The 23,761-nt window shown below is 39.8% G+C and overlaps 1 protein-coding gene across 1 annotated transcript; it reads right to left on the reverse strand.

Annotated features, from left to right (window-relative positions):
* Positions 1-394: 394 nt before the first annotated feature.
* Positions 395-23,032, reverse strand: LOC123823289 (cytochrome P450 4X1-like). Its single transcript, XM_045845863.1, is given in 13 exon segments — positions 395-563; positions 1,360-1,442; positions 2,831-2,895; positions 5,003-5,136; positions 9,443-9,633; positions 10,096-10,202; positions 15,278-15,432; positions 15,515-15,642; positions 17,415-17,542; positions 18,895-18,939; positions 20,110-20,251; positions 22,737-22,805; positions 22,807-23,032. Coding segments are annotated over 13 exon segments (1,524 nt in total). The 5' UTR covers positions 22,915-23,032.
* Positions 23,033-23,761: the final 729 nt, after the last annotated feature.

The following is a 23,761-nucleotide window of genomic DNA, read 5'->3' on the forward strand; positions in this document are numbered from 1 at the left end:
GGTGTGTAAAATGGGATTCTACATTTAAAATGTAGAGTAAAAATTTTTTACCCTACAAGCTTATTTTAGTGTTAGAAATTATTTATAGTGAGAATACATTCACCTATTACTGTGTAATTCTGAAAAACAACAGAACGTGTCCGAAAGTCCCAGGCAGAATTCCTGGTATGTAGCATTAATAGTAGCCCAAATCAAGTAGAATAGACCTGAAAATCTTCCAAAGTCATACAGAAACAGATCTAAGAATGTCTCTTAATACTATGCAGCTTCACAGAGACCTGCATCCCACCAATCCATAGGCCTCTTACACCACTTTGATTCCACTAATGTTCTTATAGCATTAGTCATAATTTAAAGTAAAATATACATAATCATTGTACCCTGGGCTCTAATATTAGGAAATTTTTTTCAGGTACAAATGGATCCCATTCTTGGTTTTCAGGAGAATCTGAACTGAGGGGGAAGGAGGCCTGGTGGGGTCCGGAGCCACCTTGAAGCGGAGCAGAATCAAGGCAATGGCCACCTTTAACTCAATCATGGCGAAGTGCTGCCCAATGCAGTTCCTGTGGACACCAAGAGAAAATCCATAAGATCATGGAATAACAAGTCTGATGTTCACAATAAAGGAACATTTTCATTCCAAATGCCATATGGACTTTGGTGCTTTGTGTTTACTTGTTTCCTGTAAGAATGTGACCTGGGAGGCCTCAATGTGACAACCTCCATAAACCAGGTGGTACCTGGACTTGCTCATGGAATTGTTTCTCTTGGGAGGACCTGATGTAAAACATAGTGACTACAATGGTAGCACTGTATTGTATAATTGTAATTTGCTAAGGAGGTAAACTATGATTGTACAATAGTGCATATTTCACACACACACAGACACAAAAATAAATATGTGAGGTGAAGGATGTGATAATTATCTGGATGGGGAGGAATCTTTCCACAGTGCATATCTATATGAAAACAGTATGATGTACACTTTGAAGGTCTTACAATGTCAACATGTTAATTATACATCAATCAAGCTGAGATTTTAAAAATTTCTATTTTTAGAAAAGAATAAAGGCAGCCCATCTGCATAGGGGGTGGACTCTATTAAGCCTACAAGCAACAGCTTGTATCATGGGAAGGCTTGCTGAGGCGAAGCCATACAGGATATGATAGAGAATGGGGTATGCTTTGTGAGACTGACTGGCCATCTCAGAGGCTCAGCAAGGCACCAAGACCTCTTCATGGTCAGGTGAGAAAAAGGGGTTCCATGGAAGAATGTATAGAGCTGAGGGACTAAAGGAAAAATACTGTGTCCAAGTAAATATTTTTGTGTAATTTTTAACAGTTTTGAGTTGTCCTCACCTTGGTCCAGCTGAGAATGGCAAGAAGGAGTGGGTGTGTCTCTTACTATAATTCTCTGGAGAGAACCTCGAGGGGTCAAAAACCTGAAATAAGAGGGCACCCCCAGCACCATTAACAACATTCAAAGAAATTCAAAGAAAATATGCTGTGAACCACAGGTATAATTTCAAATGTCCAAGCAGTCACAGTTTTGAAGGGGAAAATGAACTAATAATAGAATTTATTTAATATAAAATATTATCATTCTAACATCTACTTAATATAAAGAATTATTAAAGAAATATTTCATATTTTTTCATGCATGTTCAAACTCCAGTGTGAATTTTTCTAGCATGTCTCAGTTTGGACTGCCCACATTTCAAAGTGTTCAGTAGCCATGTGACTAATGGCGACCACCCTGGACAGTGCAATTCTAGAACTATGACCCTGTCTGGCTTTCCAATTCACTAGCGTGTTACCAAGACTAAGTCAGGGGAAAGCACAAACACTATGTCCAGTCGTATTATTTTTCACTTCAGAGGTAAGAGAGCACCTACTGAGAAGTCAAGTGAAAATGACTATGTGATCAGTTGTTACTGAGCTATGCAGTTCAACTTCCCATTACATGTAACCCAACTTTAACCCCAGCAGTTGTATAAGAGGAAGCATCCACACAGGTTGAGTTTCAAGTTTTTCAGAACATTGAATCAAGGAACTCAGGTATGCTACCCATCTACTTTTTGCCTCTCCAGGTCCTCTCTCCTCCCTGCTCTGGGCTCTAGGAAGCTGACCCATGTGTCATCCTGTTGGGTTAGGGTTAGAAAAGGCATTGATAGGAGGGTGGGAGGAGAGAGCATTTGGGGTAGTTATTCCCTGGGTCCTTCTCTGCCAGGCTGTCTCAGGTTGGCTGCATGCTCTACTGACAGCTACCACTCTTGTCTGATGGCCTTCCCTGGGAGCTCTCTTTCTCCAGGTTTGTAACCCTCTCTCCCACATCTCATCAGGCCTAGCAGTGGTAAGCACTGTGGCAGTTGTTTGCTCCATTTTGCTTTTCCCAAACCCCCAACCCATACTTTTATCAATAGTTCCTTCATAAAACTCGCCTCAAATGCCCAACTTGAGGGGATCATTGATTACCTGCCAGATTCGGGATTGTTACCTCCAGCAAAAGGGAGTTTGAGTCACCTGAATTACTGCTGACCATCTACACTCTTGCAGACATCTAGGTAAGTGCTTGCTAGAGCCTGTTAAGTAACTGGCTGTGGCCATTTAGGGCAGCCTGTGTGACATTATGCCAATTTGTTCATTCAAAGCAGAGATAAAGTAGGAATGGGGGAAAGGACAAGTATTCCCTTAGTGGAAAACTTTTACATTTTTGGTTTTTATGTTTATTTTTGTTTGCTGTATCATTTGCCACTTCCATGCCTAGCTAACAGAAAGTGAATTGTATAGCACTAGCTCTCTGAAGTATTTATGTGTAAGACAGTCATACCTTGGGGTTTTCCCAGATGGCAGGGTTGCGGTGAAGACCCCAAATACTGAGCACCACTGTCATTCCTGAGAAGCAAAAAGACAGAATTGATTGCAGAAAGAACAGCAAGAAGTGGGCTATTGTTATACCTAAAGTCTCTTCACTAAGACTTTTCTTCCAGAAGGGAAGGAGCTGGCTCCTGGCAGAGCTGTGTGCTGTAGCTGATGCTAGTAGTGAAGGCCCCATGGAAAGATCAGGCTTGATGGCACCTTAGTTTTCAAAGCAATGACTTAATATGTGATTCTGTGTTAAAGAGCAATTGGTATTGTGTCAAACATGCTTATGTTTTCTGTTAGTTCTGAAAATTGTTTATACTCTAGTCCTTCCTTCCCAATAGGGATATGCTCCAAGACTCCCTAGTGAAACCCTGAACCTGAGGATAGCACTGAACCCCACATTGTACCATGATTATATCTGTACATACATACCTATGATAAAGTTTAATTTACAAGTGAGGCATAGTAAGAGATTAACAACTAACAATAAAATAGGACAATTATAACAATATATTATAATAGATGTTATGTGAATGTGGTTTCTCTCTCCCTCAAAATATCTCCTTGTACTGTACTCACACTTCTTCTTCTTCTGATGTGATATTAAAGATGCCAAACCTATTCCTGAGTTCATATAGCCATATTTTGCTTTCAGGAAATGGCTGAATGTCACTCATTTCAGGGGACACCTTGGAGAAGTCTCCATATAGGCTCATGCTTTCTGGCACACCACATTACCATCAATCAGAACTTGTTTTCTGTTCATGTCTTTTACCCACAAATTTAAAGTCTTGTCCATCTTAACTAGCACTGTTTATGCATTTTGGCCATAACTTTTGCAGTTTGAAGTGCAACGGAAAATCTAGCACAAATTTCTTTTTCCATCTTCACAATTCCACAAATAAAATATTTATGTTAATGGAAGATCATAGCAAATTCAGGTTATGAAACTCTCACATTTTTTCTTAAAAGAAGCACTTTACAGTTTCCTTTGTGCATAACCAAATTGCCAGCATTACTACTCTTGCTTTAGGGCCATTTAGGAAATTAAGAATTTCAGACCCCAGATGATTGCAGGTGAGTGAAGTAGGGAAAATGAAATCATTCATAGAGAGGGACTAAAAGGATTATAAAGCACCCAGTGGAGACAGTTTGGGGACATAAGAACAGAACCGTAACTCCCTCATACATATCCAAGGACAATTTCTGTTGGTGCCGTTCCTATACAGAGGGTGGGGAATTTTTGCAAATATTTATGTAGTTGGGGGATTAAAAAGAAAAAAAGACAGCAGAGAGAGAATTTAGGATTATTTGGCTACCAGAAGTAATTCTGGTAAATTGATTTTTGATCTGTCAACAACATCCCAGTAAGTAACAGATTGTTGGTGTCTACTACAAGCAACTCTGTGGGCTTGTTTCCAAGGGAAAGAATAAATAGAACACAAAAGAAGATGTGTGAAGCATGTCTCATGTGACATTCTGCCTCTCACTCACTCTGCACGGAAACCTGTGTTGTCCTGGAGAGCCCTCGTCTCTGGGCAGGGGACCTCAGCATGAATTCTAGCTCTGCTCATTGTGCGCTGCCCCCCCCCCAGTGAGATTTTGGCTATTGCAAAAGTATTTGAAAGAGGAAAGGTTATAAAAGTGTTTGCTAAGATCATGTTCCAGGGAAAAATGAGATAAAATGTTTGAAGACTCTATGTAAAGTATTAAGTGATGCTCATTTATTAGGGTGATATGATGATGATGAAGAAGCCAAAAACTTTCCTTGGGTCTTCTAGATAAATAATGATGTTCATCTCCCATGAAGTCTCACCTGGGTCTCAAACTCAACCAAACAAGCATTGTATTAAAAACAATGTCCCAGAAGGGAAAAACCCTGGGTTTGGATTCTGGGAACACAGGCTCTGGGTATAACTTGCTGCAAATGGTTATGTGCCTTTGGGAAAGTCTCTGCAACCACCATGTGATCAAGGTAATGCCCACTGAGCTCTTACTGAATAGGTGCCCAACCTTAACCAGTGTCTTTAGGATTGTCTTTTGACTTCTCCAAGGGTTGCAAAACCCACTGGTCTTTTACTGTGATTCCTAGGATCCCACCATCTCTAGTAACTGCTTAAGGAAATAATGCAAAGACCTGCAGGCAAGGAGCGTCCATCTGGGAAGCTTATGGGCTTCCTGAGTTCTCTGGAAATGGCTGTGACTGTAGGTGTCAGTCGGAGTGACTCCTTGATACACATTGTGGTATATGACATCTCACCCAGCTGGTCCCTGTGAATACAAGGGAAGGAGGAAGAAACTCAGACTTCATATCCAGTTTATAAATGCTAATTTTTCTTCTTTATAATTGTCCCTGGTCAATATCATCCTCAGCTTAAAACTCTTTTTCCATCTGGTTATGTGACAGAATGTCAAAATGGGACCCCTGCCTTAGGGTCAACTGAGGTCCCAGAGGAAGAAGAACCAGACAGGTGCCAAATATCCTCATTATAAAGTGAGGTACTCTCAACAAGATGGAGGTTAGGTACATATACTTTTCCTCCTTGCACAACCAACAGAAGGGCCACAACAAATTTAAAAATAAGAAATAACAAGAGCTGCCAGAAAAGCAAACTGTATAAAAGTCCAACAACCAAGGAGTTAAAGAAGAAACATTCATCCAGATTGGTAGGAGGGGTGAAGACAGGAAGCCAGGTCATAGAGGATTCCCAGCAAGGTGGCTGCTGGTGGACCAGGGAAGGTAAGGAGGTGGCTGGTGGGCTAGGTGGCCCAACATTTGCATAGGGATAAACTAGGAGAAAAACTAGGGAGAGAGACAGGCCACACAATCCACGGTTCTAGCTTGAGGAAATAAAGCCTGAAAACCTCTGACTGTAAAAAGCTGTGGGAGTTGTGGCTGCAGGAGAAACCCCAAGCCTCACAGGATAGTTTGTTGGAGAGCCCCACAGGGCTCTCAACAAACAAACCCACCCACCAGCAAGGCCAGTACCAGATGGGCACAATTTGCCTGTGGGAAGGGGTGGAAGAGACTGAAAGCCAGCCAAGAGCCAGGCAAGCAATTTTGTTCCCTCTCTGATCCCTCTCCTACAAATAGCACCACAACACAGCAATGTGGGTTGTGCCTCCCTGGCGAATAGCTAGGGCTTTACTCCTTCCTACATTGGAGGCAAAAAAAAATATGCCTCAACTGGAATATTTATATGAAAATCCCCAACTCCTAAAGCATTACATAGTGGACCTGGCAGAATGCTGTACAAGAGTATTTTTCAAGTTTTAAAACCCATGCCCCCTTTCAGTAACATACAAGTCCATCCCCCAAGCTTTCTTTAGTTTGCTTATTTTCTAAATAAATTAAATTAATGTCATGACAAATGTAAATAAAAAAAATATGGCCCAAGTGAAAGAACAGATCAAAGGTCCAAAAATAGAACTAAATGATGAAGGGATAGCCAACCTATCAGATGCAGTGTTCAAAACCCTGGTAATCAGGATGCTCACAGAAATAGTTGAGATGGTCACAAAATAGAGGAAGAAGTGAAGGCTATGCAAAGTGAAATAAAGGAAAATGTACAGGGAACCAACAATGATGGTAAGGAAACTGGGACTCAAAATTAACAGTTTGGACCAGAAGGAAAAAGCAAACATTCAACAGGATCATAATGAAGTAACAAGAATAAAAAATGAGGAGAGGCTTAGGAACCTCCAAGACAACTTTAAACACCCCAACATCCAAGTCATAGGGGTACCAGAAGGAGAAGAGGAAGACCAAGAAACTGAAAACTTATTTGAAAAAAATAATGAAAGAGAGCTTACCTAATCTGGTAAAGGAAATACACTTCCTGAGAGTGTAGGAAGCTCAGAGATTCCCAAAGAAGTTCGATCCAAGGAGACACACACCAAGGCACATCATAATCGCATTACCCAAGATTAAAGAGAAGGAGAGAACCTTAAAAGCAGAAAGAGAAAAGGAGATAGTTACTTACAAAAGAGTTTCAATAAGACTATCAGCTGATTTCTCAAAAGAAACTTTGCAGGCAAGAAGGGGCTGGAAAGAAATATTCAAAGCAATGAAAGACAAGGACCTACATCGAAGATTACTCTGTCCAGAAAAGCTATCATTTAGAATCAGGAGCATAGGTAAAATGCTTCCCAGATAAGGTCAAGTTAAAGGAGTTCATCATCACCAACCCCTTATTATGTGAAATATTAAAGGGAATTATCTAAGAAAAAGAAGATGATCAAAAGTATGAACAATAAAATGACAACAAACTCACAACTATCAACAACTGAACCTAAAAAAAAAACAACAACAAAAACAACTAAGCAAACAACTAGAACAGGGGCAGAATCACAGAAATGGAGATAACATAGAGGGTTATCAACAGGGAGGGGGAGAGGGAGAATAAGGGTTGGGAAAGGTACAGGGAATAAGAAGCATACATGGTAGGTACAAAAAAATAGACAGAGGGGGTGGTGGTAACAATAGTATAGGAAATGGAGAAGCCAAAGAACTTATATGTGTAACACATGGACATGAACTAAAGTTGGGGAATGCTGGTGGGTGGAGGGGTGTAGGGTGGAAGGGAATAAAGGGAGAAAAGAAAATTGGACAACTGTAATAACAGAATCAATAAAATATATAAAAAAATAAAAATAAAGTGAGGTGCTAAGGTACTGGTAAAGTATTTGCTCCAGAGACTTCTGAAAACCAGTTTTGTAACACTTAGCTCATCATACAAATGAAGAATGTGTAAGGGATGGCTTAAGGATTGAAGATAGGAGGGTTAAGTGCCCATCAGTAAATTAATGGATCAAAAAACGATGGTACATCTATACAATGGAATACTACGCAGCAGAAAGAAAGAAGGAGCTCCTACCCTTTGCAACATCATAGGTGGAACTGGATAGCATTATGCTAAGTGAAATAAGCCAGCCTGTGAAAGACAAATACCATATGATCTCCCCTTTAACTGGAAACTAACCAACAAGTAAGCAAATACATAATAAGAGACGCTGAAATAAAAAACAAACTGACAATAATCAGAGGGGAGGTGCAAGGGAATAAGGGGGGAAAGGAAGAAAGGGTTTTCAGGAACAACTATAAAAGACACATGGGCAAAACCAAGCATGGCTGGAATCAGGGGAGGGAGGTGAGGATGGCTGGGAAGCGGTGGGTGGTAAATGCAGACAACTGTACTTGAACAACAATAAAATAATTTTTAAAAGATCCTTTGCACTTTATATTCTCACCTGGAAAGATTTCTTTATTGTTTTTCACATTTCACATAAGCCAAATAAGAATGAGAAAGGTCATTCTTTGAGTTGTAAATATAGCCCCAATAATCAAGGTTAAAATATCTAATTAATTTTGGGAGATACTATACAGTTTTTTAAATGCAATGAATGAATAAAAATGACTAACCAACACTGCATTTTGTGCTATAGAGTTCAATCCTTTAATCTATGCTAGGAAATATCTATTACTTTCTTATAAAAAGGAAGATTTCAATAATACTCATATAAATTCAATTTTTCCTTTACAAATGTTCTAACTGAGCTGAGTGTTGCATTTAAAATGTGATATTTCCCCCCTAACCATGGGACTGCATTGCCTTTAGCATATCTATATTTCTACCCATTTGACCAAAAAGCAAGAATATATGAATTATCTACCTAGGATGAAGAATGTGGTTTATATCAGGGACATGTGTGTTCTTTGCAAACAGCATATTTAAGAGGCTTCATAAACCTGGGCTTCATTAACAGCAAGATATGCTCAAGTCTAGCAAAATAAAGTTGTTTTTCACCTGGCTAACTATTACCCATCCTATAAGAGGCACCTGAAGCATCAGATCTCCCAGGAAGTCTCCCTGAGCCCCCATATCCACTTAGGAACCTGTCTTTCTAAGTCTCTGTGGTAGCCAGCACATCTCTCTCACCCTTACCATACTATTCTGCAATTATCTGTATGGAAGTTTTGTCTCCTGTGTTAGGGTGTGAGCTCATTGAGGGTAGGACTCATAATATATCTTGAATGTCTTTTTAATGCCTCAGTACTTAACATGTCCTCAATCCATATTTAGTAAATTCAACATCAGTTTACAACATTTAGTACTATGTTCAAAGTCTAATGCTAAACCTGAGGAAATGAATAAGGAGATGGGAGAGAATGTCTACATTGAGGCTTAAATGACTCAGATGTTCACTCAAGTCTCTCAGAAGAGGAGCCCCACTTGAGTGAGTCCTACCACTCAAGCTCTACATGCAGCAAGTCTAAGGATCAAGTCCCATTTGCAATGCACCAGAAACTGGGTGAAAGAAAGAAATAAGACATTTTACACACTACTGAATATAAAAATAATGAAACATAACTTATGAATGCATGAACCTGGCTTGCAAAATGCAAAGGGATAACTTTGAGCCCCTTAGAAAAAGAGCAGAATTGTAGCCTGCCTCTTCTGCTGCCACATACACAAGCTTTAAAGCACTACAGTCAGCAGTGTACCAGAAGACAAAAGAATGAAACAAAATCCCAGGAGGAAACCCAGGATGAAATGTCTAGGGAGGCAGATCTTACCAGGTGATAGAAGATCCATCCCCCAGGATGCCCCTGATCTCTTCCCGGCATCTCTCCTGATGCTCAGGGTTCTGAGCCAGGTGGTAGAGCAGCCAGGCAATGGCCCCTCCTACGGTATCTTGTCCTGCCACCATGAATGTGTTTGTCTCAGAATGCAGGTCGGTATCTGAAAAGCTGTTGGGATTTTCAGCCTAGAAAGTACAATAGAGATATTTTCATGCAATTTCAGCTTATAGATGTTTGGAGCTCAGAGCATAAAACAGGACCAAAGTTAGGTAAGGAAAGTGGGCCTTGCAAAGAGTTCCTACAATCATCCTGACACAATTATCCAGATTTTCCAGCACCTCATCATCAATATTTTATCAGCTTACTCTGTGACACATTTTCTTATTTTACTAAACTATCATGGATCTTTCTGGTAGTCACCAAACCCATCAGATCAATAAAAATATTTAGCCTTATCTGATTTTCTCTAGTGACAAAGTTGCAGAATTCTATCTTTACCTCAAATTTTATGGAGCCAACCCATCAGCTCAAAAGCATTGTTAAATTTAGTTGATCAGTTTTGCTTTTCTCTCCTCTCCTTCCACTCATCCACCTACCCACACAATTATCTGGACATATGAGCAGGCTCAGAAATTTGAAAGATTTACCTGGGCAGAAAGGATAATATCCAGAAAATCCTGGTGCGTCCTCTTCTTGGTGTTACTCTGTTCCTTCTTATCCTTGAGGGATTGCCTTCGACCTTGGATTATCAGCTCTGTGGTAGAATAATAATCTCCCATTACTAAAGTGATAACAAAGTAAATCGAAATAAAATAAAATGTAGAGGAAGTCATGGTCCATCATAGCTTCAAATCTTGCCTAATTTTCTGAGGTCAGGGTGGGTATACCTATTTAAAGAGATTTAAATTTTTGCAGATGTTTATTTTCCCACCAAATGACATTTTTAAAAAAATTATTTAATTCTAATTATTGTTCAAGTACAGTTTTCTGTCTTTTACTTCCTGAATGACAGTTTTTGATCAAAGTTCCAGAGACAGATGCTTCCAGTCAACATGGTAGAGTAAGCAAATGCTGTGCTTGCCTCTTCCCATCACCACCTCAAAATTACAACTAAATTACAGAAGAACTAACCTTGAGAATGAAGGTTAGCTAAATAGAACTCTTATAACTAAGGACATAAAGAAGGAGCAAGCAAAATATACTCAGAGACATTAAAATTAAGAATGTTCTAACAAGAGCCAGAGCAGAGGAGGGAGGACAATGGGAGGAAGAGTTTTCAGGAACTACTATAAGGACACATGGACAAAATCAAGGGGGAGGGTGGAAGCAAGGGAGGGAGGTAGTTTTGTCTGGGGTAGGGCAGAGTGGTAGGGGGAAAATGCAGACAACTGTAAATGAACAATAAAATAATGTAAATAAATAAATATAAAAGAAAAAAAGAACAAAGTGACAGAAGGGGGCGGTGGGAGGGGATAATGAGAGGAAAAGAGGGAAGTGTTTTCAGGAACATCTATAAGAGACACATGGATAAAACCCAGGGGGGTTGGGATCGGAGTGGGAGATGGGGATGGCTTGGGGGTGGTTAGTAGTGGTGGGGAATGGAGACAACTATACTTGAACAAGAATAAAAAAAGTAAAAAAAAAAAAAAGGAGACCGGTTGGAGGGGTTGAGACAAGAAACCACTTGGTCCCACATCCATAGGTGGTAGTTAAGAACTGGGAAAGACAAGGATGGGCCAATAGCAACTAAGATTCAGTTACAACAAGAGAACTCACAGAACCCATGCAAAAGCATTCCAGGTGCACCCGGTTCAGGTGATCAGGAAAAGTGTGCCACCGAGTCCCACAAAACATCAACTACATAAGACCATGATAAGAAGATTGGGAGACATAGCAGATCTATGCAATATACAGAGAGAGACACAAAAAGGCAGACAAAGTAGGGGGAAAAGAAACATTCTCCAAATGACAGAACAAAAGAAATCTTCAGAAAAAGAAGTAAAAATGAAGGTAAAGAAGCTACTGGATGCAGAGTTCAAAAGCAGACATAAGGTAGCAATATTTGTATCAGACAAAATAGACTTTAAAAGAAATGCAGTAACATGACACAAAGATAAAGGATCAATCCAACGTGAGGATATAACCCTTGTAAACATTTATGCACACAATACAAGAACACCTAATGACAGATATAAAGGGAGTGACCAACAGTAATACAGTCACAGTAGGGGACTTTAATGCCCTACTGACAGCAATGGACAGATCATCCAGACAGAAAATCAACAAGGAATCAGTGGCCCTAAATGTCACATTAGACTAGAGGAATTTAACAGATATTTTAAAAATATTTCACCCCAAAGCAAGCAGAATATTTTTTCTCGTACATTGTTTTTAAGCACACAGGGAATATTTTCTAGGATTGACCACATGTTAGACCACAAAACAAGTCCCAATAAGTTTAAGAAAGGTGAAATCATATTGGACAGTTTCTTTGATCACAATGGTATGAAATTAGAAATCAAGTACAAGAAGAAAACTAAAAATCACACCAACATGGAAGTTAAATAACATGCTACTGAAAAATGAATGGGTTAACAAGATGAAGGATGAAATCAAAACATCCCTTGAGAAAAATTATAATGAAAACATAATGACTCCAAACTATGGGACACAGCCAATGTGGTTCTAAGAAGGAAACTCATAGCAATATAGGCTTTACTCAAGAAACAAGAAAAATATCAAATACATAATCTAAACTTACACCTAAAGCAACAAGAGAAAGAACAACTATCACAGCACAAAATGAGTAGAAGGATGAAATAATAATGATCAGAGTGGAAATAAAGGAAATAGAATCTAAAAAACAATCCAAAAGATCAATGAAGCCAATGCTGATTCTTTGAAAAGATAAACAAAATTCATAAACCTTTAGCCAGACTCATCAAGAAAAAAGAAAGAATTCAAATAAATAAAGTCAGAAATAAAAGATGAGAAGTGACAACTGACAGCACAGAACACAAAGGGTTATAAGAAAACACCATGAACAGTTATATGCCAACAAACTGGACAACCTAGAAGAAACGCATGAATTCCTAGAAACATAAAATCTTCCAAGATTGAAGTAAGAAGAACATCTGACCAGACTGATGACAACTAAGGAAATCAAAGCTGTAATAAAAAATCTCCCTCCCCCCAAAAAACAAATGCCCAAATGGTTTCATATGTGTATTGTACCAAACATTCAAAGAAGAACACCTAACCTTCTTGAACTATTCCTAAAAACTGAAGAGGAGAGAAAGCACCCAAGCTCATTTTATGAAGCCAACATTACTGGAATTCCAAAAGCACACAAAGACTTTACAAAAGAGGCCAATATCCCCGATTCACATAGATACAAAAAGTCCTCAACAAAATACTAGCAAACTTAATTCAACAATACATTAAAAAGGTCATATGCCATGATCGAGTGGGATTTATTCCTGGGATGCAAGGTCAGTACAACATTTGCAAATCAATTAATACCTACACCACATAAACAAAATGAAAGATAAAAATTATGTGATCATACCAATAGATGCTGAAAAACTTTTGACAAAATCCAGCATTCATTTATAACAAGAACTCTCAGCAGAGTAGGAACAGAGAAAAACATACCTTAATGCAATAAAGGCCAAATATGACAAACCCACAGTTACCATAATACTCAACAGTGAAAAGGTGAAAAAGCATTTCCCTTAAAATCAGAAACAGGATGAGGATGCCCAGTTTCACCACTTCTATTCAAAATAACACTGAAAGTCCTAGCTATAGCAATCATACAAGAAAAAGAAATAAGAGGCATTCTAAATGGAGAGGAAGAAGTAAAACTGCCATTATTTGTAAATACATCACACCATATATAGAAAAATCCTAAAAATTTCACACTCACAAAGAAACGAAACTCTTAGAACTGACCAATAAATTCAGTAAAGTCATGGGATGAAAAATTACTATTCAGAAATTGGTTGCATTTTTATATACCAATAATGAACTATCAGAAAGAGAAGTTAAGAAAACAATCCCATTTAAAGCTAATAAAAATAATATACCTAGAAATAAATTTAACCAGAGAGGTAAAATGCATGTACTTGGAAAATTATAAAACACTGAAGAAACAAATTGAAGAAGATCCAAATAAATGGAAACATATATTGTGCACATGGATAGGAAGATTTAACATCTTTAAAATGTTCATGCTGACCAAAGCAATCTATAGATTTAATGCAATCCTAATCAAACTATTAATGGCATTTTTTATTAAACTAAAATAAATAATCCCAAAATATATAAGGAACCACAAAAGACGTCAAATAGTAACAATGATTTTGAGAAAGAACAACATTGGAGGTACCACTCTACCTGATATCAAACTATACCAGAAAGCTCTAGTAATCAAAGCAGCATGATACTGGCAAAACCAAACACATAGATTCATGGAACAGAATAGAGAGCCCAGAAATAATCCCATGCCTAAATAATTGATTAATCTGTAAAAAAGGAGGCAAAAATATACAATGGGGTAAAGAGTCTATTCAGTTATTGGCTTTGGGAAACCTGGACAGATACATACAAAAAAATGAAACTAGAACAACTTCTCAAAATGGATTAAAGACTTAAATGATAGACCTGAAACCATAAAACTGACAGAAGAAAACATAGGTGGTAAACTCTCTGACATTGCTTTTAGTAATATGTTTTCCGATTATTCTGCGTGGGGAAAAAAACAAAATAAAAAAATAAAAAAATAGGACTATATCAAACAAATAAATTTTTGCACAGCAAAATAAACAACAAACAAAATGAAAAAGCAACGTAGTGAATGGAAGATTTTCACCAAAGAACTATCTGATAAAGGGTGTGTCTTGCAAATTTCCTAGGGGAAAATATATTTCATGTTTCATTTATGCTGTTCCAGGAACTGTCTGAAATACTTAAAATATATTAATATATTTAATCATTACCACAAACCTATGAGCTAGGTCCTCTTTTATCCTCATTTTACAGATGAGACTGTGGGAAAGCTGTAAATAACATGCCCAAAGTCACACTGCTGGTAAGTGCTGGGGCTAAAGTAGGATGAATTAACTGCTTGGTAAGCATTCTGTACTATGGTGTTCATTAAAAGTAATGTTGAATTGCTTAGAACAGTCAATCTCTTTCACTTTAAGGTTTGTGTTTCATTAAAGCTATTTTGAACCATTCTTTTTTTAACTTCATTTTATTTTTTTCATTCTAGTAAGAATGTTTATGCTGAGTGTACACACTTAACACACTTTTAAGTGTACAATACAGTATTGTTAACTATAGGCACCATGGTGTAGAGCAGCTCTCTAGAACTTAGTCATCTTCCATAACTCAAACTTTACACCCATTGGACTACTCCTCATTTTCCCCTTTTTTGAACATATGTCCCCATTTATTCTTTTCCCCTAATCATTCCTATGTTACATGAATGTTTTTCACTTTTCATTACTACTGCAATCATGGTGCAAAAAGCTAAATGCCATTTACATTTTGAAATAGTAAGTACCCACCTGTTATATTATATTTGTGTTAATAAGAGTTGTGCAAAACAAAAATTATATAATGTTGAAAACTTCTCATAAGACCATGACTGTGGATGTAGCAAGCTCTTCTAAAGGACTTGCATTCCATTGGAGCAATGTCCATATCAAAGCTCCATTAAGAACAAGAATGCTTTCTGTTTTCACTCTGAGGCCTGCTCCTGTACGCAGACACAACACGGTTATGACAAAGGATACATTTGGGTAACTCAGACCTTAGAAATACCTGTGTACTGATTCAGAATGTTGGCTATCTTCTGTAGGCGGCGGTAAGCTGTGGTGAATTTGAAAATCATGTCATGGTGAAGCAAGAAAGTGTACAAGCGTTTAAAGACAATTTTGGAGCCTTCAAATAGTGCGTTGACATATTCATCATGGGAGCTGGAGAGAAAGTGGGGATAAATGTCAATAAGTGACTTAGATGATGGCAAACAAGTGTCTTTTTTGCCCTCCTGTTACTGACCTGTTTATCTGGCAATTGGTCTCTTTGCTGAAGGTACATTTCATGAGTGTATCCAGAGTCATCAAGCTGATGTCCCTAGAGACCTCCACAAGTGTATTTTGAGTGCCGCACATCTTCTCCCATTTACTCTGATACAGAAAGTCAAGATGAACAACATCACTATCAAAGTGTCTGTATCTGAAGACCTCTCCTTGACCCTGTCCTTAAGCTGAAATAGAGACAAACCTGACCTAGCAGGAGCCAAAATCCACACAGGCAAATAAGCTTTTTACTTGGAATTAGGACAGGGAAAACACTCATCCCACTGGGTAAGAAAGAGCAAGGAACACAAGAGGTACCCAGTAAATGGCTGAATTAAGTATCATTGGCCTGTCAATTATTTCCATAGCTCTGCTTTGAAACAGAACAGAGTTCCATTAAAACAGATAATCTCTGGTACAAGACCTGTAATTACAAGGGGCTCCCCAGGGCTTCCTCCATCTTTAGTTTCCAAACAGTTACATAACCCATCCATCACTATTCTCAACCACCATAAGCACACTTAAACTTGGGGCATTAAAGTGAAAATACAAATAAATCTCAATGTGTAAGTTCAAATCAACTGACACTTGAGCACCTCTGCCTATAGCTACATGCTAAGGATTTGAAGGCCACACAAGAAAAGGCAAAGAGATGGTTTTCTTGCTTTTACCTAAGTGTCAACTGTTAGTCAATTGCTTTCACCCTGAATTATGTAAGTTTTACTGAGTACAAAAGTGAGTTTACAAGAAATGAGAGCAAAGTGGAGGCTCTAAGCTGGAGGCACTTTGGCACAATTCAGCAGAGGGAAGAGCTCTGACAGGAATTTCGGGGTAATGTGAGACCTAGAAGTAAGGGAGACAGAAATGTTTATTGAAATGGAGATAAACTCATATGCTACCACTGGGTGATACGCAATTGTGTGTTAAATGGAACAGCACCTGAATCAGAAGAGCATGCCCTCTCCCACTCTAACCTGTACCTCAAGTTCTCTGCCTGGACAACTCACACTGGTACTCACTTGCACCATAGTTCCAGCAGACTTGAGGTTAGATTCACCTTTGTGAGGGAGGCTGAGAACCCAGCCAATCAGTAGGTTTCTCTTGTGGAAAGGAATAGGCTTGCTGATGAAGGCAGAAAAAACTTTGGCTTTGTTTGTGTTGTAGGAATGTTTATGATGAAATTATACTATATTAATGCATTCCTTGTATGATTTTTAAGTAAGTACAATCTAAAATGCTTTCATGTACAAGGGGGCTTTTAGAATAGAATTCATGTATGCATCAGGGACTGCCCATAGGAACATTCCTCTGTATCCTCCTCCTGTCCCCTTGGAAGAGTGCAGGTCACCTCCTAATGACCCTCTGTTATCTACAAGAGGACATTCACGTCTGTGACTGTAATAAAGACAGTCATTTGTCCAGTCATTTATGCCCATCAGGCAAGTTCATTCCAACCACCAAAACTTTGTTCAAGCTAACTCACTCTGCCTAAATTCCTCATCCATATTATTCACGTATTCAAGTCCAGCTCATGTTTCATGATAAATCTGAGTCTCTTCTGAATCTGAAGCTATTATAGCTCCTCCAATTTTTCTGACCTGTCACCCAGAGCATTTACCATTTGAGTCTTACTACTTTGATTTATTTCTATAGGTTCTCAAAATGCATCTAAGACAGACAACCAGGTCTTCATCTTTTTTATCACCCAACAAACCATAGCAAAGGCATATATACAAACTGTTGCTAGTGGGTACTTGTACATTGGTTAATTTCTACCAATCACCTTCCTTTGAGTTTCACTACCCACTAAACACATGAGTAATCAAATTCCAATTGGAAGTATTTCGTAACATATCAGAACACTGCATCCCTTCACTTACCAGCATTATGTTCACAGACTGGGTCATCACATTGACATGGGATTTCAAAATATTAAAATTAAATGCAGGAGTTATTACACGTCGGTGCTGGAACCATATGGGTCCATTTAGATTCAGTAGTCCTTCTCCTTGAGAAATAAAAGGCACAAAAGCATTTTATTAGAAGGTATAGTGAAGGAGAGGTGAGGAACACACACCATAGGGTGACCATGACACCCAAACATGACATAGTGGAATATCAAATTGTGCTCATATTTTAAGATTGAAGTAAATTTTGATGCTTACATCTGGGATGAACATATTTAGCATTGCCAGAAAAACCCCACTTTATGAAGCCTTATGAGAGTGTTCATCCTGAAATCATCAGTTACTACCCATGTATTTATTGGGCAAGTCACTTAAACTTCCTGATGCTTGGTTTTCTCAATAATCAAGTGTGATAAATATCTACCTCATTGTTTTGTTTATTTGTTTATAGCACCCAGCTTGATCTCTAGCTGACAATAGAAACACAGAAAATATTCATCATCTCTCTCTCTAAACCAATTCAAACTACACAGTGAACTTAAAATTCACAAGGAACTAGACAAGAGTTCCCATTATGTTCCCAGGTATCTCCTCCTTGAGCCCTAGGCTGTGCTTCACACCCATAAATGATACAAAGTGGAAACACTCATTAAGTCTAATGCCTGAAATCTTCTGTACCAGCGGGGTCATTAAAGATTTGGCTTTAAAAGAACCTTGAAGCTTATAGATATATAGTGACCATCATTCATTGGGGGTTTACAACATACCAGCCTTGCAATGCCATACGTGAATGTGTGTTTCATTTAATTCTCACAACACTCTGGAGATGTGACTCTCTTCCTTATTTTTAAAGGTGAGGAAACAGAGGCTTAGAGAGATAAATTGACTTCCCAAAGACCATCTCAACCAGGCAGTGGGAAGAGGGGGACAGGATTCAAATCCAAGTAGCTATAACTCCAAAACACATATTTTTTCATTTAATTCTTTTTTCCTCTAACATAAATATCAAATATATAACTAAATGTCTTAATTTATCTATTCATAGAATATTTCCAAAGTGTACTTTGGGGCAAAATTGTACTGATTTGCATGCAGAAATAGGAAACTCCAAAAAGAAAGGGAAGGAGACAAGAAAACAAGAGAGAAGAAAGGATAACATAAAGAATGTGGATGGTGAAGCTGCAATTTGAAAGACAAAAATGAGACAATACACACATTTATGTCTTGAGAATGAGATTTTAGGGGGAGAAATGGACAAGGAGGCTTCCTAGGAAGTTGAGCTGTGTTGACCTTAGCATGCCCTCTTGACCTTCCCCCTAGATAACCTGAAGTGTAGATCTACCATACTCTTAATGCTTTTGAATTCTGACTTGAGTTCCTTTGGAGTTCTCTACTATAGATAGGGGACTTCTAGCAAGAGAGTGCGTCACTCCTTTCAGTTAAACATACATACCGATTAATGGAATCAAGAACTTGTATAAGTACTTGGACTTGGGATCTGCAGAGTAAACCAGCAGAAACAAAAGACAGCATTAGAGGAAAGTTATCGAAGTTAGTGAAGATTCTCCTCATTTGCCTGCATTAACCACAAATAGCAAAATGAAGCCCAGGGCTTACTCCCTGCAGCCCTTGGCAGGTGCAGGGGTTGAAGCAGATGGCCAAAGTCTAAGTTCAGGAATCAGAGAGGAGGTCCATGAGTCAGACAGGTACACAAACCCAGATCTTCTCAACCTTTACACTTCCTACCACACACATAGAGATTATTCATAGGTTACAAAAGTTTCAGAACAGGAGTTGGGACAACCTATCATATGTTTCTTGGAAAGCAAATTACCTATTACCACAGGGGTTGGAGACACACCAGGAAGTAAAGTACAAATGCCTATTGGGGTTCTCATGAACTCTAACATGGATGTGTTTTACAGCTCTAGCCCTTTAAGAGGTGACCATGAGACCAATCCAAGAGAACTGGGGAAACAGGAAACATGGGAAAGCCTGTTTTCTTTTATGAGGTTTTGCTAAGAGTGATGGAGACAATGGCACAGGGAAGAAAGGTTTAAATATTGGACCTTAATTTACAAAGTTGATGGAGCAAAGACTGGACATTTAAATGCTGTGCTATGAGATAATGTACCATGGAAGCCTTGAAAAAGAATTGGATGCGGGAGTCAAAGGACTCAGCTCCCAAAAGGAAACACAGTTGAGAAATATGCAAAACACAAAAATTTGGACCATTTTGAGGAGGTTAGACTGAGTAAAGTCATGATCTGGTCTTCAGGGTTACATACTGAACCAGCATAGGCAGAGCTACCTCGGAATCCCTCTGAAGACTCCTGAGCAAGAAAGGGGCCGGGGGTGGAGACTGTGGCTGACACTGAAGTCACAAAACCAAAGAAGGAAAGAAAGCCTCTGGTGATCTGGTGGTGCCAGCTGGGCTTTAAGATACAGTCACCTAAAAGGGCCTATGAGAATTTGAACTAGACAGGGACAGGGGGGCTGACATGGGAATACCCTTCAGGATTGGTGGGAAACCTCTTCACACTTACTCCAGTGTCTCTTGAAGGCCCAATACTAGTCATTGCTGCAGAATTCCTTTGGAATCCTGCTGGTGGCTTATGCATATCACTCTTAGGAGGATGAAGTTCCTGAGAGTCACTCCTTGTCTTACCTGTTCTGCTCAGAAATGTCCTTGCATAGTCTGGGTCACAGATATAGAAAAATGCCTGAAAAGGCCCAAGCCAGATGGGAAAGGCACACGGGTATTTTCCAACAACCTCCTCAAGTTCCTCCAAGTTACCATCCAGAACTAACTGCAATGGAAAAAGCAAGGGAAATCAGAGATGCCAGCCAGTCTAGACTCATGTGCTTGTGCAGACTAAAGTGAGTTCAAGGCTTGGATAAGGTCATCAGGCAGGGGGCCCTGACCCTTTTTCTGGAAGTGGGTGAATATGCTTTCCTTGGGATTTCTAAGCTTGGAGTATAAACATTCTAAACAAGGATAGTTTACGTATCTTCCCAATATAAATACATGTCCTATCCCCAGACCAAGTCTCTGTCAAATGACATACACTGTGAGCTGTTTTCCCAACTGAGAGGGTGAAGGGAGCCAAGTCACATACCCTGCCTCACCTGCCAAGGTCACACACTTGGATTAGGAGTGGCATATGGAAACTGCAAAAGATTTTTTTCCCATGTGGAAAACTAACTAGTAGCAGGTTGAACATGACCACCATCCTCCTCACCATTCCCTCTCCCTTTTCCTCTCTCTAATTGTTGGTGAGTGATTTTTCCTTAATGACTTAATAGTAAATGCTTCACTCTAAATACACACCAATTCCATCTAAGAAGAAAATTCAATTCTTTTGCCACATAACAGCAGGAGATTCAGTTATACAAGTGTGTGAAACTTGAAGGAAACTCCAATGCAAAACTCTCAGCTAGTACCATCTCTTCCTATGAACTGTTCCACCTGCCCCTGTGCAGCCCTTACTCAAGTATCACATCCTTACAGTAAGTGAACTGCCATGAGTATTCTACCCTGACAAACACCAGGGAGATAGGGAAGAAGACTGTTTAAACTAATTGCATCACAGTCCTGACTGGTGTGACTGAGCTGGTTGGGTGTCATCCCTCAAAGAGAAAGGTCACCTGTTTGATTCCTGGTTAGGGCACATGCCTAGGTTACCAGCTCAATCCCTGGTTCTAGTTATGTTTTTCTGCCTGTTTTTCTCCTCCCCCACCCCCAGTCTCTAAAACCAATCAAACAAACACAAACAAAGAAACAAACAAAAAACTGCATCATGGCCAGTCTGATCTCTCTCCACTGTTGACAACTGAAAACATTTCAATTAGCCGGTGATTCTTCCCTACCTTGAAGTCAGCCTAAATGCCCCAGGCCGGTGTGAAAAAGGACTCAACACATTTGACCAGAGTCCACACTAGTGAAAGGTTTCAAAAAAGGAAGACATCCAAATTATTGCCTAAGGTAAAATACAGGATTTATTGTAGCTTGATGTGCATAATCGATCTTAATCTAGTTCAGACAACTGTGTGTCAGCTGTGTGCCACATGAAGAAATCCAAAACCATGTGAAGAAATAAAGATCTCACTAAAGGTAAATGCGTGGGCAATTATAAAAGCTAGTATTAGTGTAAGAGTGCTTTGTAACCCACCTTTTGTTTTCTACATGCTTGTAGAATATAATGCATTGAAAAGAACGAGTAGTTTATTTTTAATAAAACAAGCAATCAGGGTTGGGAGTGGATTTAGAGTCGGGGTAAACCAAAAGGTACCAGCCTTCCTCTACACTATAAATTTAAACCAGTCAGTATTTCTTTAGTGATTGGCTGGGGTTGTTCTGTGCTTCACAGGAATCTTAGGAAATAAAGTTACTTTTCTCTAGTTGGAATGCACAGAGAAATGACAGACCTAGGTAGGCCTAGAAAGAATGGAAAGTCACCAGGCAGGAAAACTGTACTGTGGGAAACTGTAGCCTGGGAAAAGGCCTGCCTGGGAAACTGCCTGCTGACCCTACCCAGGACAAACAGATGTCCTGCTAAGATGGGGGTCTGGGGTCGACCTATGCGGCATAACAGGATGCAACTTTAACTTGAACCTGACAAGATGTATCAAAAACCATGGTCAGCAGAAGCTGCACCCAGCAACCAGCTCTAGCAAATCAGACTCTGACACCCCCATGTAGTTACCCTTTGTGGGGGTTTTGCACTTAAAAACCCTGCCCTAAGAACAACCGAGTGGGCCTTAACCTCCCTTGGTTGACTCCACTTTTCCCTCTTATTCCCCCACTAATAAATCGTCTCCTTTGTTCGCTGGGTCTGTCTGGCTTCTTGAGGGACTCAAACCTAACACTAAGATTGGCAACTTTTGCGTCTAATTTTGCACATTTTCTGAAATGAACAAATATTATTTAGGATAATACTTTAAAAAATTTAGCAATACATATGGAACCTTTTTAAAGATGCACTACATATGTGCAAGAGATTGATGAAAGCAGAGATAGTCCAGAGTTACACAGTGCTTTCTTTTTCCGGATTCAGTCTATTGAAATGCCTCCTTGGGCCACCGAAGCTTCCAGTCTAATGGCTCCAGGGTGTGTCCCTTTCCCTGTAGGGCTGTGAGGGAGCAAGACTAGCACAGGGAAAAGACGCGGAGAGCCATAGGCTGGGTCAGAGAGGTCTGTGCGGCAGGGGAGGATGGAGAAAGGGAAGGACACAGCCACCTCTCCGTCCTCCGCGTTTCCAGCATCCTCCCTCGCCCCCCCGCCCTTCCGTCTACCTTCTGGTTCCCGGTGAACCAGTGCGGGGTTGGACCGGGAAAGGCGCGCAGATCTCGCAGCAGCTGCTGCCCTCCGCAGGTAGAGCTTGATGGCCTGCAGCAGGCCCAGGGTCAGGAAGAACACGAACGCCAGGTACAAGGGCCTCGCCCAGCTCGTGTCCAGCCAGGCGAACTCCATGACTGGGCACTGCTGATTGCAGGCAGTCTCCGGGGATCCCGGGAGAGGGTGATCTTTCCAAGCCTGGTGGTTGGGGAGGATCACCCAGGCCACTGCGTCTCTGTGCTCCCGGGAAGCTCCCTCCTTCCCTGGGCAAGAGGAAGAGTGGTGGAAGTAGCAGCTCAGGCTTGGCCCGAGGAGGCAGGCTCAAGGTCCCGGATTTCTAAGCCTTTATCAACTGATGCAAACCTCCATTTAGGCGGACATCTTATACAGTCCTGGAGTGACACATTTCAAACGGGACAGTTTTCAATCAAGGGAGATTGGAATCTAGGTGTTGAAATAATGCCAAGGTCGAGGTCATCCTTTTTTCCTCATTGCCACAAGTAAATGCTATGCAAAACTGCTGTGCAAAGAAAAATAAACTGCTATGCCCAAAGACCTTCTTTTTCTATTCTGACATTTTATCAAAATCCACAGGGTTCTGTGTGCTGGTGGGCATGAATGACCATTACATTTATATAGTGTGGCCTGTCCAGTGGTGTGCTTGTAAAAGTTTTAGAACTGATGTGCCCTCTGATTTCCAAAGTTTGAGGATGTCCACTTTGTCCTATTTCAAGCTGCCAACAGAGGACCCTAAACTCTGACTTGGGAAGAGATGCTAAGCAGCATACCATTGTATAGTCGTTCCACCACACAGATACAATCAGGGCCCACAACACAATTAATGGAACGCAGTGCAAAATGAAAATGTGGGACCCCTTGTTAAAAAATTACTAGCAAGGAGATGACAACAGAGCATTAAACCAAGCACATACCCATTTGAGTGCAGTATCCTGTGTCACTGCTCAGGTTCCATACTCAAAAA

The sequence above is a fragment of the Phyllostomus hastatus genome, unplaced genomic scaffold (assembly GCF_019186645.2).
Source record: "Phyllostomus hastatus isolate PE091 unplaced genomic scaffold, TTU_PhHast_1.1 phas_contig_488, whole genome shotgun sequence".
Taxonomy (NCBI): Eukaryota; Metazoa; Chordata; class Mammalia; order Chiroptera; family Phyllostomidae; genus Phyllostomus; species Phyllostomus hastatus.